Source organism: Fukomys damarensis, unplaced genomic scaffold (assembly GCF_012274545.1).
Source record: "Fukomys damarensis isolate Sample0158 unplaced genomic scaffold, DMR_v1.0_HiC HiC_scaffold_33, whole genome shotgun sequence".
NCBI lineage: Eukaryota > Metazoa > Chordata > Mammalia > Rodentia > Bathyergidae > Fukomys > Fukomys damarensis.
Window position 1 is genome coordinate 33,797,791 of NW_022900945.1, and position 18,520 is coordinate 33,816,310.

The following is an 18,520-nucleotide window of genomic DNA, read 5'->3' on the forward strand; positions in this document are numbered from 1 at the left end:
AAAAAAAAGTGAAGAAACTGGTCAAGGCAGAGACCAGTCATCCTTCATTTCCAGTAAGTAGCCTAAGGCTTCTCAGATCAGTTTCAGAGTCTGCTGCAACACATGATAGGGAAGCAAACAGAAGGAAACAAGAGAAGGTGGGGCACGCAGAGCTGTTCACCCCACATCCCCCAAGAAGCTAGACAGGCCTCAGGTTTTGTATCTTGAGGTCTTGAAAATTATCGTGATACTCCTAAGGGGGACTTTCAATTCAAAAAGGAAGGTTCATTATGTTCCACATAGGCCTCAGCCTCCATCTCCCCTATCAAGAAGCTTTATATTCCTAATGTCCATTGGAAAGCTATCCAAACAAGGTGTTCATTCGGAAAAGCCAGGTTGTTCAGCAGCAGTCCTGTTCAGAGCACTGGATAATACCCATGTAACTCCAAGTATTCAGTCATGTGTCTTGCCTGCCACAGTGTAACAAGATATGTGGTGAAAAATGTATTTTGAGTACCAATGTGGAATCATCTGCTATGTGCCAGGTACCACGCTAGACACCAGTTTAAAGTAATTAGCCAACAGAGCTCTAACCCTTCCGGAATACCCAGATACCTGATCTAGCAGGAAAAAGCTCTGGAATTGTGGCACTGGTTCTTACTAGCTGGGTGACTGTGGCCAGGCCAAGTAACCTTCCTGAACCTTGGGAGGAATTCTCCTGCAAATGAATACAATAACTATAAACCTAACAGATACATTTTAATGTATATAGAGTGCTTATTAGTGCCTTGCACATTGTGAAGCCTGACAGGGATTTGATGATGTAAGAATAATTTTTATAATGATGATAGAAAATTCTGTTCCCTGATATAACCCAACTGCTTTCCTTATTGGAGTGAGCTAGAAAATATTACCACATATTTGAAACTACACTTATGATGATTTAATTCTGATACATTTAACTATACAGATGCTTTAAAATTAGGATTTTTTACCTCTCTGATCAAATTCTGAAATATTAAGATTATATTATTTCATAAATACTCCATGCGAAAACAATTAAAATTATATGTGCCATTACATATAAATACTTAAAATGGGTCTTAAATATTTTAAGAGTCATGGGAACAGTCATGAAATAAAATAACTAAGCTCGTCATTCAGAAAGAAAGTGACAAATCCTAAATACTGAGCTGTCTTCTAATATAAGCCTTTGTGTTATGACCATTTTCCCCAAAACACTATTGTTGCAAATTTAAAGTTAAAGATAAAAAAATCAGCTGTTTCCTAAGAAACAGTAGGTAGAGACAGGCTTTTTAAATTTTGACTTGGCATAACTTAGAAAAAAAGCAGTTTATCCAATTTGACATTTGGCTTATGTCTTAGCTATTAAAGAAAAAATAAAACACTAAAGAAAAAACTCTCAATTCAAAACCATCTAGTCATTACTAGACAACGGCCAGAGTGAGAAGATACACAAGAAAAACAAATATTACTACACTGTAAAAAATAATTATTAAATTATGAAAATCTGCATTTCCCTCACTTAAAGACCATCTCAAAGTGACTTCTGAAAAGACAGAATATGACCTAGACCTTAATTAAAGGACAGTTAAGATTTATGGCAGAGAAGTTCTGCATAGGGGAAGAGTAAGAAAATATGCACTTAGTAACAGGATGCCATTAAGCAATTATCTTGAAACATCTAATATATCTAATCTGTACCTCTAATTTCTGACATTTTAGGAGGTGCCAATTCCTGTTATTCCCAGGCATATAATTTATACAGAGGCTGACAACTCATTTCATTCCCTGCTACCTTGCTTGCCTGAGTGACCTTAATAGCTTAACAGTCTCCTAACTCATCTCATTGCCACTAATATTTCCTGTTTTCATATGCTTTGTAAATCTCCACTTTATAATTAGCCTGTAATGATTTTGTTTTTTTGAATTACAAATAAAAATTTTTATGATTTTTAAGCATAAAATCTGCTAATTTGAGAACTATATACATGGAAAATTAGAAAATTTAACTTCTAAAGAAATGTACTAGGCTCCACGTGTATTTCATACATATGTATATCTCAAATCAATTAAATCTGTGAGGAGTCAGAGAAAGCCAAGCCAGCAGAATTGTCAAAACATGCACCACAAAACCACATAACCTAGACTCACTGTTTTCCTCTTCTATACAGAATATGGGTCTTGGAGCTGTTTCTTGTTGCTTTTATTCCCACATAAATTCTGCTTAACATAGATGTAACACTGATTTATGCTGGCACTAAGAAAGACTATGAGTATGGCCACACACACTAAGAACATAGGCTTAAAGTTGACTACAACGATGCAAACAGAAGAGCTAGAAAATTTAGTTCTCACATATAAATGGGAGGATTACATGAAAAAACTGTAATTTGAAACATAATTCCAAAGAAAAGATCTGATGGGGAGGAGGACATAAATAAGCAATTCAACTTAGGAAATATTTGTTGCATAGTGATTATATATGTATGGCACTATGAAAAAGTGCAAGGGAGGATGTAAAAATGAGTAAACCAGTTTATAATATAGTAAAAATGTAAATGCATACCTGTAACTAAACATTCTGTGTAGGACAGGTATTTACCAGTTATCTGAGTAGAATAATGGTACAATCAGATCTATAATTTAAGGACAAAACTTTGAAGTGAAAAAGAATGCCACTACTAACAATAATGATCAGAACAGTAATAAATGGAAATGGAAAGAAAGGAAAAACACTTTTAGTATATCAATTACTTAGCATATAGTCAAAAATAGTTCTTATAAAATTAAAAGAAATGAAAAGAGCTTAGGTACATTCTTCTAAGAATATAGAATCATATAGATCTCTGATATTTTTATTACCCAGTTTAGTGTTCTTTGTACTAAGCCAGGTTTCAATCCTATACTGAACTTTGGACAACAAAGAAACCAACTAATGTTTTTGGAAACTAATAGTAAGAACCATGTTATGGGCTGTATCTAGATGTCTGCCCAAAGCCTAATGTCATTATAGGCAGGGCTTTTTGGAGGTAGGTAGATATAAAGTGTGTGATACTGGGAAACCCAGTCCCCCACTGTCATTCTTACACAGAAGTTCTTTCTCTCAATAAATTCTTCCTACTCTTAAAAAAAAAAAAAAAAAAAAAAAAAAAAAAAAAAAAAAAAAAAAAAAAAAAAAAAAGAAAAAAGAAAAAAGAAAAAAGAAAAAAAAGATGTGATGCTGGAATCATGGTGTGATGCTAGGATTAAGTCTGTCCCACACTGAGACACCTGCCCTAAAGGTGGGTAGCTTGGATACAATATGAGGGACAGAAAGAGTTTTACAGCTTGTCACTTACTGCTTGCTGCTTTTGCTGTCTTCTACCTACCATAAACAGTTTTTCCTCTGTGATGCCCCTCTGCTATGCGACCCTGCCCTAGAGCCAGTGGATTATGGACTGAAACCTTTCCTTCTTTAATTCTGGGTGTCAGGTATTTTACCACAACAAAGAGAAAAGCAACTAAGACAAAACACTATAAGGTCAGAATGCTGATTATCACAGTGAGTGCTGTGCTATGAGAAAAAAGAGGGGAATGAGTTCCTACTTTTTCAAAGTAATACATATTTTCCAAAAGTATGTGTGTATTATATAAACCAAACACCATATGGTAATGCTCATGCAACAGCCAGAGAAAGTGGAAGCATTTCATAATGATGAAAAAGTTATACAAACTTTTGCCTGAAGGCAGCCACAACTTATAAGTTTTTATCCAGAAGTCACTGATTAATTTATCTGTTCTCTAAAATATCTCAAAACCACTTTAGTCGCTAAATGTTTGCAAATAATCTGTATATTCTATCACACAATTGATTAATAAAAATGATAAATGCAGGGCCAGGGATTTAGCTCAGTGGTGCCGCCACCTGCCTTGCAAGTGCAAGGACCAGAGTTCAATCCCCAGTACCAAAAAATAAAAAAAAAAAAGATAAATGCAGGAGGGTGATATGTAGCTCAGGGGTAGAAAATGTGCCTAGCATGTGTGGGGCCCTAAATTCAATCCCCAGCACTGAGAGGGGGATAGGGGAGAAAGTAGAAGGGAGAGGTAATAAGGCAGACTTGGCAAAAAAAAAGATAAATATCATACAAAGCAATATTTCAGAATTTGCGATTTCTTAGCCCACAAGACCAAGCTGTACACATACAAAGTGCTGAATAAAAAGACTGAAAGGAACTATACCAAGATAGTAAAGGCAAAAGTAGGTCAGTGGTGGTGAACTTACAGCATACATGTTGCAGCAGGCTATTTGTATGATTGAAAGCTCTAAAGCAGCTCGTTGTCAATGCCCTAAGTCATAGACTATGGCTGCTTTCTATTTTCTTCTTTCTGTTTTTTCTAATTTTCTATATGTACATTTTATTTATTAGCAAGGAAATTGTCATTTTTAAAAAGAGCTCTCTTTCTCTCTCTCTTTTTTTTCAGTACTGAGGATTACACCTAAGGCCCTCACACTGAGCTACAATCCAGTGATTTTTTTCTTTCTTTCAATTTTTCATTTTGAGACAGGGTCTTATCCTAAGTTGCTCATGCTGGATTTGAACTTGCAATTCTGCTGCCTTAGCCTGCCAGAGTGCTAGGATTACATGTGAGCCAGCATATCCAGCTTAAAGCACTTCTACATCCAGAATAAAGCTAAATGGAAGCAATTCCAGTGCTGTGTGACTGAGCTGCTAAGTGCTTTCGCAAAAATGTTAAAGTCAAAGATTCAAGAAAAGGACTTTGCTTTTCCTTTTTTTTTTTTTTTTTGTATATTGGGAAAAATCCATAATTTGTTAAAACAGATCATCAATTTACTCAGAAAATTTTCTTCTTCTTCTTTTTGAGACAGGGTCTTGCTATGCAGTTCAGGGTAGCCTTGAACCCATATGTAGCCCTGGCTGCCCCTGCACTTGCAGCAATCCTCCATCCTTGGCATTCTGGGTGCTGCAGTGATAGGCATGTCACTAGCTAGCAAATTTTAATTATATGAAAATCTAAACACAAGGAACTTCCTTGGCTTTAGACAAGTAAATCTTTTTAGTAGAATAATCTTCAAAGTACAGAACACTAATGTAAGAAATACTGTTACTGGGGAATTTCATGTCACCTAATTGTATAATATACATGTTTACAATTAATGTATGAATTAAGGTTGACACGACTGTAACCATCTTGAGTATCCACTGCCATGACTGTTGGCTGAATAACCATGGTTGGGTTTTCCTACATAGGTTTCTAATATACTATAAAGAGACAAAACCATGAGTGGTATATTTATAACTAGACTCTGAGCCAAGAATATGCCTGATTCTCAAATATTAACTTGACACAAACCAGATATATTACAGCTCAGATTAAGTCCTTTTTATCATGACCACCTTATCAGTATCCATCTTCTGAACTAAATTATAGGGATCCACCTGTGTGTGTCCAAGACCACACATTTGTCTGTAAGTCAGCCCAACAAATTATACTCCATGCTATTCTGCATCTTTCTGCGTCTTTTCTTTGATCTCATAGCACCCTGGGGTGCATCTTGATCACGTTTTCATCGCTGGCACAAATTACTCACAGACACAACTTAAAAGAGTTTATTTTGGCTCACGGTTTTAGTTCATGGGCAGCTGGCTCCAAGACAGAAAGAGGAAGACAAAGGGCCTGAGAGAGGAAAACACACTCAACCCCGGGTGGCTTTCTAACAGGAAGGGGAGAAAGAAGGGAGAAGCTGGGAAGGAAGGAGTGGAGTAAACCCACTGATGTGTTCAACACCTCTGTGACCCAATCACCTTCCAAATACATAAGGCTTTTGGAGGACATTTTAGATCTAGACCATAACAGGACAGGTTCTCAACACTGGGACCATTCCTGGGACTGTCGTGGAATAACTAATATTTTCATTGTGAAAAATTATAAATTTACTCAATGAAAATTTAAATGCCTAACTTATCCTCATCAAGTTAACTTTGCCAAAGGTTGGAAAACAGGCCAGCATTTAGCTTTCACATGTATAGAATGTTAGAAATTATCTAAGTAATTTTCATAATTTTTACTGTCAAATCTTTTCCCAGTGGATTTAAATAAAATATCAAAAGAATTAAAGATAATGACTGGATTCCTCAAAGACTTAAATTTTCAGCGTTATGTAATTGGTTACCTTATTATCTACAGAATCCCTGAAGCCTTATCATATATCATGTGCAGTTTGGAAACCTATGATGTCAGCTAATCTCCCTCCCCATTTGTTTTTTGTTGTTGTTGTTGTTGTTGTTGTTGTTTGAGGTAATGGGGATTAAACTGAGGGCCTCAAGAATGCTAGGCAAGTACTCTACCACTGAGCTATATGCCCATCTTCCTCATTTACACCCCCACTCCCTTATAATTAACACATTCACAATGGACCTGTAATCCACATGTCTCACTGCCACCACCAGTGGTACATGAATGACTGTCATACTGTGTGCCCTTTTATTAATTTTATTAGTAAAAAGACTAATAAAAGTGATTCGAAGGGCAGCTGGGGATTTAGCTCAAGGTGCTGTCACCTGTCTCACAAGTGCAAGGTTCCAAGTTTAATTCCTGGTAGCAAAAAAACAAACAAAACCCAAAAAGTGATTAGATCCAATTGTACCACCAGTGGTACAAGCCTCCCAATGGGACAGTTATGCATGTACCACTGGTGGTTTATGTCGGTGGAAACATGTTAAGAAACCTGACAACCAGAGAAATTAGATGACTCTCTCAGTATTGTCTGGTCAAAAATAAAATCAAGACCTTTTAATCCTAAACTTTTTCCATTATAATTTTTCTGTAACAGTTGTACCAAATTTGTAGTCAATTTTTATCCAACATATGTATGAGTATTATAGGTCCTACATTAACTAATACAGATAGCCAAGGTTTCTGAGCTATGTATGTACATACGTATGTATGTATATGGTGTGTACGTGTGCATGCATGTGTGTTTCTTTGTGTGTAACAGCTTGCAGATGCCCCAAAGTGCTTCCATGATTCTTTCCATTACTGTGACTTTTGTCTCTCTGTTGGGAATACTCTGGTCTTTCACCCACCTTGCAAATTTCTCTTAATTCATTTTTAAACTTTATTAAATTATATATCATAACTTTCACCGGTTTCAAGTGTATAACTTCATCTTTACTAATTTACTGAGCTGTGTCAACACCACCATACTCAGAGTACATTTTCATCACTTTGTGTCTAATGGCAGTTAATTACTGTAATGTATAGCCCTAGGCAACCATTTATTATGTTCTGTCACCACAGATTTGCATTTTGGAAACATTTCATATAAATGGAATCATAAAATACATGGTGTTCTATACCTGGCTTCTTTCACTCAACATTCATGGACTTAATTTCTGTGTCAGGACTAATAACCTTCCACAAGAAAATAGGAGATATTCAGGGCAACATCCATGTGCTTCAAAGTTTAGTTGTAAGATAAACCCAATATAACTCTCCTATATAATCAAGTCTATGCTATTCTCCTCAAAATGACTGCAATAGCTTCCTATTTATTTCCTCAATTTCAATCTTGCCTGGCAGTAATTCAACCTGCACACATCAATCACAGAATCTTTTAAAAAGTTAGATCAAGTATTTCTTAGATGTCACCTTTTTAGTGTCTACCCCCCTCATCATGACAGTAACTTAGTCACTGTATCAGCTTTCCTAACACTGAGACAAAAAGACCTAACATCTACACCTTAAAGGAAGAAAGGTTTGTTCTGGCTCTCAGTTTCAGTGGGTTCAGTCCATGATCTGCACAGAAGTGGCATGGTGAAAGGGTATGGAGGAGGAAAGGTGCTCATGCCATGGTGGTCAGGAAGCAGAAAGGAAGAAGGGAAAACTGGAGGACCAGAATGTAACAACCACATCACACCTCAACGACCCCCCTCCAAACAGGCTCTACCTCCTAATAGCACATCCAGCTACTTAATTCATCAGCGCACCCTGGTGATCCAATCACCACTCAAACACAGGAAATTTGGGGCATCATTTTAGGTCTCAGCCATGACAATCATTCTCTAATATATCAGTCTACTTGAATTTCTTATACCTGATTTTTTTTTTTTTTTTTTTTTTTTTTTTGGTAAATTGCCTCTTCCTTCCACCAAAATATAAGCTCCTTGAGAACATGGTTCTTAGGGGCCAGGGATTTGGTTCAGTGGTTCTGCTGCCTGCCTTGCAAGCACTAAGGGCCAGAGTTCAATCCCCAACACCAAAAAAAAAAAACAAACAAACAAACAAAAAAACCATGGTTCTTACTGGTTGAGTTCATCACTATATCCAAACGCACTTAATAAGCAAACAAGTAGATAAACATTATTTGTTGAATGAATCAATTACTATTTCTGTTAAAGATATCTAATTTGAAATCCTCTATATAAGACTTTATATTTTGTAAGGAATTTTTTCATTAGGACTATGGGGTGTATGGTTAGGGATTTTATTTTATGCCTATAATGAAATATTTATCAACTAGCTATATCTATATACATATATACATATATACATGGAGAGAGAGAAAAGTTAAATAGTTATGCAACTACTTATCAACATTAATACAAATAAAAATTTTCTGTTGGCTAATAAATTACTAAATTAATGATTAATATTCAATAGCTGATTCTGAATTCTCCATGTTATTCCTTTAGAAAATAACAAAAATAAGCTGGGCTGGTGCATACCTATAATCCCAGTACTATGGAGGGTGGGGCAGGAGGATCACTGTGAGTTTGAGGCCACCCTGGGCTACTTAACGAGTCCAGCTTCAACTATAAAACAAGAACCTAGCTCAAACAAACAAACAAACAAGCATAGTTCAAAAAGGGTTCTTAAGTTTAAAACATACTTAGGCTAGGAATTTCACACTGTTACTCTTTAAGGCAAAGATGATGAAAAACATGTGTTGTTCAGGTTGACATTCAAAGTCATACCTCTGTTCAACTATATGACTGTTCCTGAAATCACAAGAAATCTCTTTCATGCCGATGACAGAATGCCTTTCAAAAGAGATGCCTACTTCCCTTTTTAAAAAATTAAGCAAGACAACATGACAAAGTAATATGTTAACATTCTACATTAAAAAAAATTCTATATTTCGTAAGCATATTTCTGGGAATTAAAATATACTCTTTTGATCCTGTCATGCTACAACAGAGATAATACAGTTCTAAGTTTTTATTTGTCTAGGCTGGTGGTTCTCAATTTAAAGTACGTGTATTAGCAGCTTTGGTATCACCCAAACATTTGTCAGAAATATGAATTCTCAGATGAGTGTGACAGTGCACATCTGTAATTCCACCACTTGGGAGGCTGAGGCAGGAGGATCACAAGTTCAAGACCAGGTGGACTATACAGTGAGACCCTGTTTCAAAAAAAAGTAAAGTCTCAGACACCATCCTACTATATCAGAAAATCTGAGGATAAGGCTTACCTACCTGAGATTCTGATGAATATAAAGCCTGAGGAGCACTCAATCAAGTTATTGTTTTCCTTCATAAACACTAAGCCAAACAGTAAAAAGAAGAAAGAAGGCTGGCTATTATAAGGAAGGAACTTTGCCTAAGTTTCTGTATTATGCAGTGTATCTGTAGATTTATTTTAAAATGTGTCATCCCTATACAGTTGGCCATATCCAGGATTCCAATTTAACTAACCACAGATCAAAAATATTTGGGGAGAAAAAACAACACATATCAACATTTTTTTCTTATCATAGTACTCTAGCAATAGAGTATAACAACTACTTATCCAGGTATTAAAAGTAATCTAGGGCCGGGGATTTAGCTCAGTGGTTCTGCTGCCTGCCTTGCAAACACAAGAACCCAAGTTTCATCCTGGTACCAAAAAAAAAATATATATATATAATAAAAGTAATCTAGAGGTAATTTAAAGTATGTAAGAGAATATGTGTAGATTATATACAAATACTACACCATTTTATATAAGGGATTAGAGCATCCACAGATTTTAGCATCAATAGAGGTCCTGGAACCAACCCACATTGCTATTCAGGGACAATTGTAATGATTCTTAATGTCTTTTATATAAGAAAACTACAAAAAGAATAAAAAATAACCTCTTTTTCTTGGGCTATGAATCATTTGGGTGGTACAAGAAATATACATTCATAGATTTTCATTAGTACATAAAAACAGAACCTAGAAAAGTTACTTTCTGTTTTTCACACAAGTAGTAAATCATTTCACATCTAGATTAGATAATAAAACCAAAGTAGGAGAAAATGGTTTGTGGCTGCATAGAGAACTTCCACATACAGCTATGAGAAAATTAAAATATTATAAAAAATAATATATTAAACATGGGTATGATCATAAGGGCTTATATGAGAACTACCAATTCTCATAGTAAATTCCTTTTCAAACACCTTCATCCATTTTAAACATCAGAACAACTATTTTTTTATCAGTACAGAAGATCTGAAGTAGAGCAGGTTCATCCACATTTAGTTCTAGCTAGTCTGGACAAGAGATTTACATAGGATGTTGTTTTTCTGCTTATTTGTTTAGAAATAAAAAAAATTTCAAATGAAAATATTTATGACATTTAAAGCAAACATGATGGAGAAAGGGCTAGTTACTTTGCCCCATAACACATAAAATTAAAACTAATATTGTAAAACTGTTTCATTAACTTGTTTTATATGTTTATGTATCACATAATTTATTCCTTTTCTTTTAGCAATCATCAATCCTTAAAAAGTAGCACTGTCCAGATTTTTAGATACTTATGAATTACCAAAGTTGAACAAAAATGTTTAAAAACATTTTAAACACCCCAATTACTGTCAGTGAAATTGAAAATGTATTTAAAAATTTACCAACAAAGAAAAGCCCAGGCCCTGATGGATTCACTGCTGAATTTTACAAGACATTTAGAGAAGAACTACTGCCATTTTTCTTCAAACTTTTCAATGAAATTGAAAGGGAAGCTATACTTCCAAATTCATTCCTGGAAGCAAGTATCACTTTGATTCCTAAACCAGGGAAAGATGCAACTAAAAAAGAGAACTACGGACCAATCTCCTTAATGAATATAGATGCAAAAATCCTTAATAAGATACTAGCAAACAGAATACAGAAGATTATCAAGAAGAGCATACATCCTGACCAAGTCGGATTTAGTCCAGAGATGCAAAGGTGGTCCAACATACGAAAGTCAATAAATGTAATACATTACATTAACAAAGTCAAGGACAAAAACCATATGATCCTCTCAATAGATGCAGAAAAAGCATTTGATAAAATTCAACATCCATTCATGATAAAAACTCTGCAAAAATTGGAACAGATGGTCTATACCTCAACTTAATAAAGGCTATCTATGAAAAAACCAACAGCCAACATCATATTAAATGGCCAAAAACGGAAAACCTTCACGTTAAAATCAGGAACAAGACAAGGATGCCCACTATCACCACTCCTCTTCGATATAGTTCTGGAAATATTAGCCACAGCAATTAGACAACAGAAAGAAATTAAAGCAGTAAAGACAGGAAAGGAAGAAGTTCAACTGTCATTATTTGCTGATGATATGATACTCTACATTGAAGACCCAAAAAAACTCCACCAAAAGATGTCTAGACTTAATTGACAAATTCAGTAGAGTATCTGGATACAAGGTGAACACCCAAAAATCAACAGCCTTCTTATACACAAATAACAGACTCACTGAGAGAGAACTAAGAGGGATTTGGAACCATAAGAGACGTAGAATAGCAAAAGCCATCTTAGGCAACAGACACATGGCAGCGGGTATAACAATTCCCAATTTGAAACTATACTACAAAGCCACTGTGATAAAAATAAACAGGCCTGAGGATCAGTGAACAGACTGGAAGACACAAAAACAAATCCAGATGTACTCAGCTACCTCATCTTTGACAAAGGAACTGACCATCCTCAGTGGAGGAAAGATAGCCTCTTTAATAAATGGTGTTGGAAAAACCGGATTTCAACCTGCCACAGATTAAAACTGGACCCTTATCTCTCACCATGTACTAAATTAAAATCCTAATGGATTAAAGATCTAAACATTAAAATAGAAACATTAAACTTGCTGGAAGGTAAGTTAGGCAGAACTCTGGAAGATACTGGCATAGGAAAAGACTTTATGAACAAATCCTCAGTAGCACGGGAAATAGCAGATAGAATCAACAACTGGGATCTCATCTTATTAAAAAGCTTCTGTACTGCCAAAGAAACTATCAGCAGAACTAAGAGACAACCTACAATGTGGGAAAAAAATTTTACCAGCTGTTCCTCAGACAAAGGACTATTATCAAGAATATATAAAGAACTCAAAACAATCAGGCCCCACAAATATAAAGACCCGATTCAAAAATGGGCATCCGAAATGAAGACATTTCTCAGACAAAGAAGTAAAAGCAGCAAGTAAATATATGAAAAAATGTTCCACATCACTGGTCATTCAAGAGATGCAGATGAAAACAACACTGAGATTCCACCTCACCCCACAAAGAATGGCTGCTATCAATAAATCAACCAATAACAAATGTTGGCGGAGTTGTGGGGAGAAAGGAACCCTTCTCCATTGTTGGTGGGAGTGCAGACTGGTGCAACCACTATGGAAATCAATATGGAGATACCTCAAAGAGCTTGGACTGAAGGTTCCATTTGACCCAGCCATCCCTCTGCTGGGTATCTTTGCAAAAGAAATAAAAGAATCATATCACAGAGATATGCACTCATGTTTATAGCGGCACAGTTTGTAATAGCTAAAACTTGGAAACAGTCCATTTGCCCATCAGTTGGAAACTGGATAAAGAAGATTTGGTTTTTCTATAAAATGGAATATTACTCAGCCATAAGGAATGAGAAAATAGATTCATTCACAGGAAAATAGATACATATTGAAGATATACTCCTAAGTGAAATAAATAAGGCACACATGTGTAAATACCGAATAGTTTCTCTGGTGTGAATAATCTGCAATGATACAGAAGATCCTAATAAGATTACTGACATTGAGAAATGGGAAGAAAGGAGCTAAAGGTGTAGGGAAGGTGGGATGGGTAAGGGAAGGGTAATAAGGGAAAACAAAAAAATGTGAGATAATGAAAAGATGGAAATAAAGTGTTTGTAGATGGGGAGGGGAGGAGGGGGTGAAGGGAGGGCAGAGGTAAGGGGAAAAAATGAGAATCAAGACTTGTCATGTAGAGGTACAAGATCCCAACAATGAATGTAACTGTACTGTATCCCTAAAATGTACTAAAAATCTCAATTAAAGCTGAAAAAAAAAAAAGTGGCACTGTCCAAAGGGAAGAATGTTGGACTCGGAATCAAGAGTTTTAACCTTATCTTGTTGTACTACCTACTGAATAGCCTTGGGAACAGTGTGATCCATCCTAGAATTTTCATTTAGAATTTTCATTTTAGGGTTCTATAAGCAACATTCACCTGCTTCAACACAGACATTTTAAAAAAGGGTTTAAACCATACAAAAATGACATATTGGTGCAACACACACACATACACACAAAGACGTTTTGAGACAGGTCTTGCTAAGTAGTCCAGGTTGACCTTTAAATCTCTATGTAGCCCAGGTTGGCCTTGGACTCATGGTGACCCCTGCCTCAGCATTCTGCATGTTAGGGTTACATGTGCATCATCATGCCTGGCAATAAAGATTTAACTTTATGCATTTCAGGAAGACACACTGGGAATATCTTATTTCTCAGACTCTAACATACACATTATTTTCCCATCATAACGATTAAAACATATCTGAAATAGGAAATGTCTTAACAATCAGTGAAATCTTATAAACCACTGTTGGTCATGCAGAAGTTAATAACTGTTATGGATTATGCAAGTATGAACATTAGAACACAAACATCAAATATGAACAATGAATATTAGCAGCTTAGAATAAAATCTTAGAAATAGTCATGGAGCAATCTAAGCTATCAACCAAGATTACTGGAGTTAAAAATAACTTTACAACATCAATAACTGAAAGGCTGGTTTAAAAGCCTAACATCATTGGGTTTTAGTTCTTTTACTGGTTCTTTTAAGAACTGTAGCATTGTAATGTTCTCTATACTACAGAAAAGTACTGTGTGGTAAAACACGGGTCTCAACAATGATAATAAATCATTTAAAAGAATATTAAAAAGGTATAGGAATACTTACCCAATACGATTCATTTTCCTATCTGTGCACTCATGCACAAGTTGGATATAAGATTAAAACTGTTCTCAAGGTAAATCTAAACAGACTATTCCAGGAAAGGGAGGAAAAAAATCTAAGGTACAGAAAAATTTTACATAAAAAGTATTAATATATATTAAATAGTAAACCCTCAGATAATAGTATGTTTTATATTCATGAGATACAATTAAAATCTGTTAGCAATTTGTAGAAAAAGAAAATATTTTTGCTTAATTCTATTAAAAAACACTCCCTTTGTAGAATTACCTGTAAACCACAGCAGCCTACAGCATTCATTATGGAGGCATTGTGAATAACTCGATATGGAATTCCCAGCTTTGTTGCTCTCAGAATAAGATCACTGTGTGTTGTAGCCCTGCAGTGAAAAATCAGGTTGGAATTTTAAATGGCACTAATTCTTAAAACAGTAAAGTTATCCTAGTTTATGAGTCGTCAGTCAACTGCTTTTCCTAAATTATGGATAGTATGGGTTTGCATAAGGCTTCTAATTCAGCTTGCATACATATTTGTTTGTTTGTTCATTCTTTCATTCAGTGTTAAGGGATCAAGCCCAGGGCCTTGTCCACACTCCAATTTTCTGGGGTTTTAGCAACCAAGTATGAATCTATATATGTCCATCAAAGGGCTAAATTGCAACTATAACACAAGCAGCTACATACTTAAGAAGGGGAAGTTTACTTGTTTGTCGTCCTCTTAATACCTGTAAAAAAATCTGTCAAATACAACCTCTGTGTTCAGCAATTTAACACTTGAGTAGCAATTCTTAAACTCTTTGTCTCAGGGCCTCTTGAAATTCATTTCCTTAATTTTTAGTTGTATATATTTATAGTATACAATGTAGTATTTCAATATGTATACAATATATAATGATCAAAGAAAATGGAACATCTCTCACCTCTGAAATTTATCATTTATGTTGGAAATACTAGATATTTTAAAATACTTACTGTTGTCAACCATATTTATCCAACTGTGCTGCAGAATATCAGAAGTAATTCCTCCTACCCAGTGACCACCTTCATTCTTATCCCTCCCCACTGCACCTTTCCCAGGCACTAGTAACCCTATTTTATTCTTTACTTCTCTGAGATCAAGCTTTAGCTTCCATCTAAGACCCTTTAAATTCTTATAATTACTGCTTTAGAGTTCTACATTATAACACAAGTAGATCTATTTTTTACTTCTGCTCTATTTTGAAGGCTTTGTTTTTGTACTTTGAAATAAAAGGAAAAATAAAGAGAACATTTTCATAGACTGATAGTCTTTCAGTCTTTATTTTGGAATTCTGTCTGACAGAATTCCACTCAGAATTCACACCTGTTTAGCAGTTATTGTATTTATAAATGTTTTCAGTCTGGTTATTATATATAATTAGTGTATGTGTGTGTGTGTGTGTGTGTATATATATATATGCATATATATATATATTCTGCCTATTACCTTTCCTTTCTTGAGGTAAGTTTCACAACTATAGCTAGGCTGAGGTACAAAGAGAATATATGTATATATGAATACAGTGAAATGTAACCTCATAGCAATTTAAAAGTACATCATTACAGGCTTTTTATCTTTCCTGATAAAATTTCTACAATTGAATTCTAATGCTGCTATGATATACTTGAACTTACAGGACATAGTGAAAGTAGAACTATGAGGGAAATTTATAACAGGTGAATTCCCACATGAAAAAAACAAGAAGCTCAAATGAATAACCTAATGTTGAACCTCAAGGTTCTAGAAAAAGAAGAGTAACTTAAACTCAAAGCTCATGAAAGGAAGGAAAATGTGAAAATCACAGCAGAAATATATGCAACTGAGACTAAGAAAACAATATACAAAGAATTAATGAATCAAATAATTGGCTTTTTGGAAAGATTAAATAAAACAGGCAAATCCTCAGCCAAAAACTTATCAAAAGAAGGAAAGGAAAGCAAAGACCCAAATCCATGCAATCAGGAATGAAAAGGGTAAATCACAACAAATCCTCCAGAAATCCAGAAGATCATTAGTATCTACTTTGAGAACCTATACTCCAATATGTTAGAAAATCCAGAAAAAATTTCCCTCATACATATGAATTTCCAAAATTGAATTAAGAAGATATAAAATTCTAAATAATGCAACATCAGTTGATGAAATTGAAGAAAAGAAAAGAAAAAAAAACTAACAACAAAGAAAAACCCAAGTCCTAATGTATTCACTGCTGAATTCTACAAGAACTTTAAAGAAGATCTAATGCCACTACTCTTCAAACTCTTTAATAAAATTGAGAAGGAAGCAATACTCCCAAAGTCATTCCTGGAAGCAAGGATTACTCTGATACTAAAATCAGAGAAGGATCCAATAAAAAAAGAGAAATACAGTTTAATCTCTCTAATGAATACAGACACAAAAATCCTCAATAAGATACTGACAAACAGATGCAGTAAATAATGAGAAAGATTATACACAATGATGAAATAGGATCCATCCCAGGGATCCAAGGCTGGTTCAACGTACACAAATCAATAAATGTAATTTACCACACTAACAGAACTAAACACAAAATACACATGATCATCATAACAGATGAAGAAAAAGCATTTGACAAAATCCACCACCATTCATGACAAAAATCATACAGAAAATTGGAACAGATGGTTTTATCTCAATATAATAAAAGCCATTTATGACAAACCAACAGCCAACATCATACTAAATGGTTACAAACTAAAAGCTTTCACTCTAAAATCAGGAAAAGACAAGGATGGCCACTATCACCACTCCTGATCAGCAGAGTTCTAGAGATATTAGCCAGAGCAATTAGACAACAGGAAGAAATAAAAGGAATATGGACAGGAAAAGAAGTTAAATTATCATTATTTGCTAATGACATGATATTCTACATAGAAGCCCCCCAAAAACCCCACCAAAAAACTCCTAGAATTACCACATTCAGTAGTGTAGCTGGATATAAAGTCATCACTCAAAAATCAATACCATTCCTGTACAGGAAAAAATAAATCTACTGATAGAGAAATCAGGAAAACAATACCTTTCATAAAGGCATCAAGAAAAGAGAAATACTTTAGGAATCAATCTAATAAAGGAAGTAAAAAGAGTTTTACATTGAAAGTACTCTGCAAAAGGAGACTGAAGAGGGTATCAGAAAATGCAAAGATATCCCCTGTTCCTGGATATAGCAAAAATGGCCATACTTTCAAACCTGTTAAACAGATTTAAAGCAATTCTGATCAAAATAACAATAGTATACCTCACAGAATTACAGAAAAAAATCCTAAAATTCATATAGAACCAGCAAAGGAACTTCTGGACAACAAAGGCAAGGTGGAGGGGCATCACAATCCTTGACTTGAAATGATACTGCACTGCCACTGTGATTAAAAATAGCATGATTCTGGGGGAAAAGAACAGATCTGATGATCTGTGGAACAGATTAGAAGACACAGAAACAACTCCAAACACACTCAACTATCTTATCTTTGACAAAGGGGCCAAACACTTTCACTGGAAGAAAGATAACCTCTTTAATAAATGGTGCTGGGAAAACTGACTTTCCACAGGCTGAAGAGTGAACCTAAACCCGTATCTCACACTGTGCACTAAACTAAAACTGAAATGGATCAAATACCTAAATATAAAAACAGAAACAATCTGTTGGAAGATAGAATAGGTAAAACTCTTGAAGACATAGTTCTTCAGACTTTTACCAGCTACTCCTCAGACAAACGACTAATATCTAAACTATATTATAAAGAACTAAAAAAGAAAAAAAAATCTCCACTGAGGGCCAGAATTGTAAAAGGAGAGAAACTATTATACTTTTGTGCCTCCCCTGGGGATAAATAGCAGTGATTTATATTCCAAATAGGATTCAATCTCCTGGGTGGGAGGCCAAGGTCTTAACCCAGCCTTCTCAGGAAATATCCCTGACCCCCCACCCTTACTGAAAATCCTTGTACGCTTGCTTTGAGACTTGCTCCCCCATTTGACTCTGATTCCCATTCAATCATTATCACCTGAGTGACTACTTGTAATCTTACTGGTTGTTCGTGGTTTTGCCCAACCTCATGCCCACCTTGTAATTTTCCATTGGGTCTTACAGTTTGTCCAATTTTGTACCCATGTTACCACATGGCTTTGCTGTATAAAATAAAATATCTTGGAGAAGTAGGGTGAGGGGGCAACCCACTTTCCAGTCCCCCTTCTGTCTCTGTTAGCTTTCTTTCCCTCAATAAATTTTTCTTACTTAAAAAAAAAAA

The 18,520-nt window shown here is 35.1% G+C and overlaps 1 protein-coding gene across 3 annotated transcripts in view; it reads right to left on the bottom strand.

Moving 5' to 3' along the window:
* Dph5 (diphthamide biosynthesis 5) overlaps positions 1–18,520 on the bottom strand; it is a 43,084-nt gene that overhangs the window by 13,013 nt on the left and 11,551 nt on the right. For all 3 annotated transcript variants that reach the window (XM_010639086.3, XM_010639087.3, XM_019209761.2), the window contains one exon: positions 14,505–14,613. In XM_010639086.3, the coding sequence (XP_010637388.1) occupies positions 14,505–14,613 (109 nt within the window). The remainder of the gene's footprint in view (positions 1–14,504; positions 14,614–18,520) is intronic.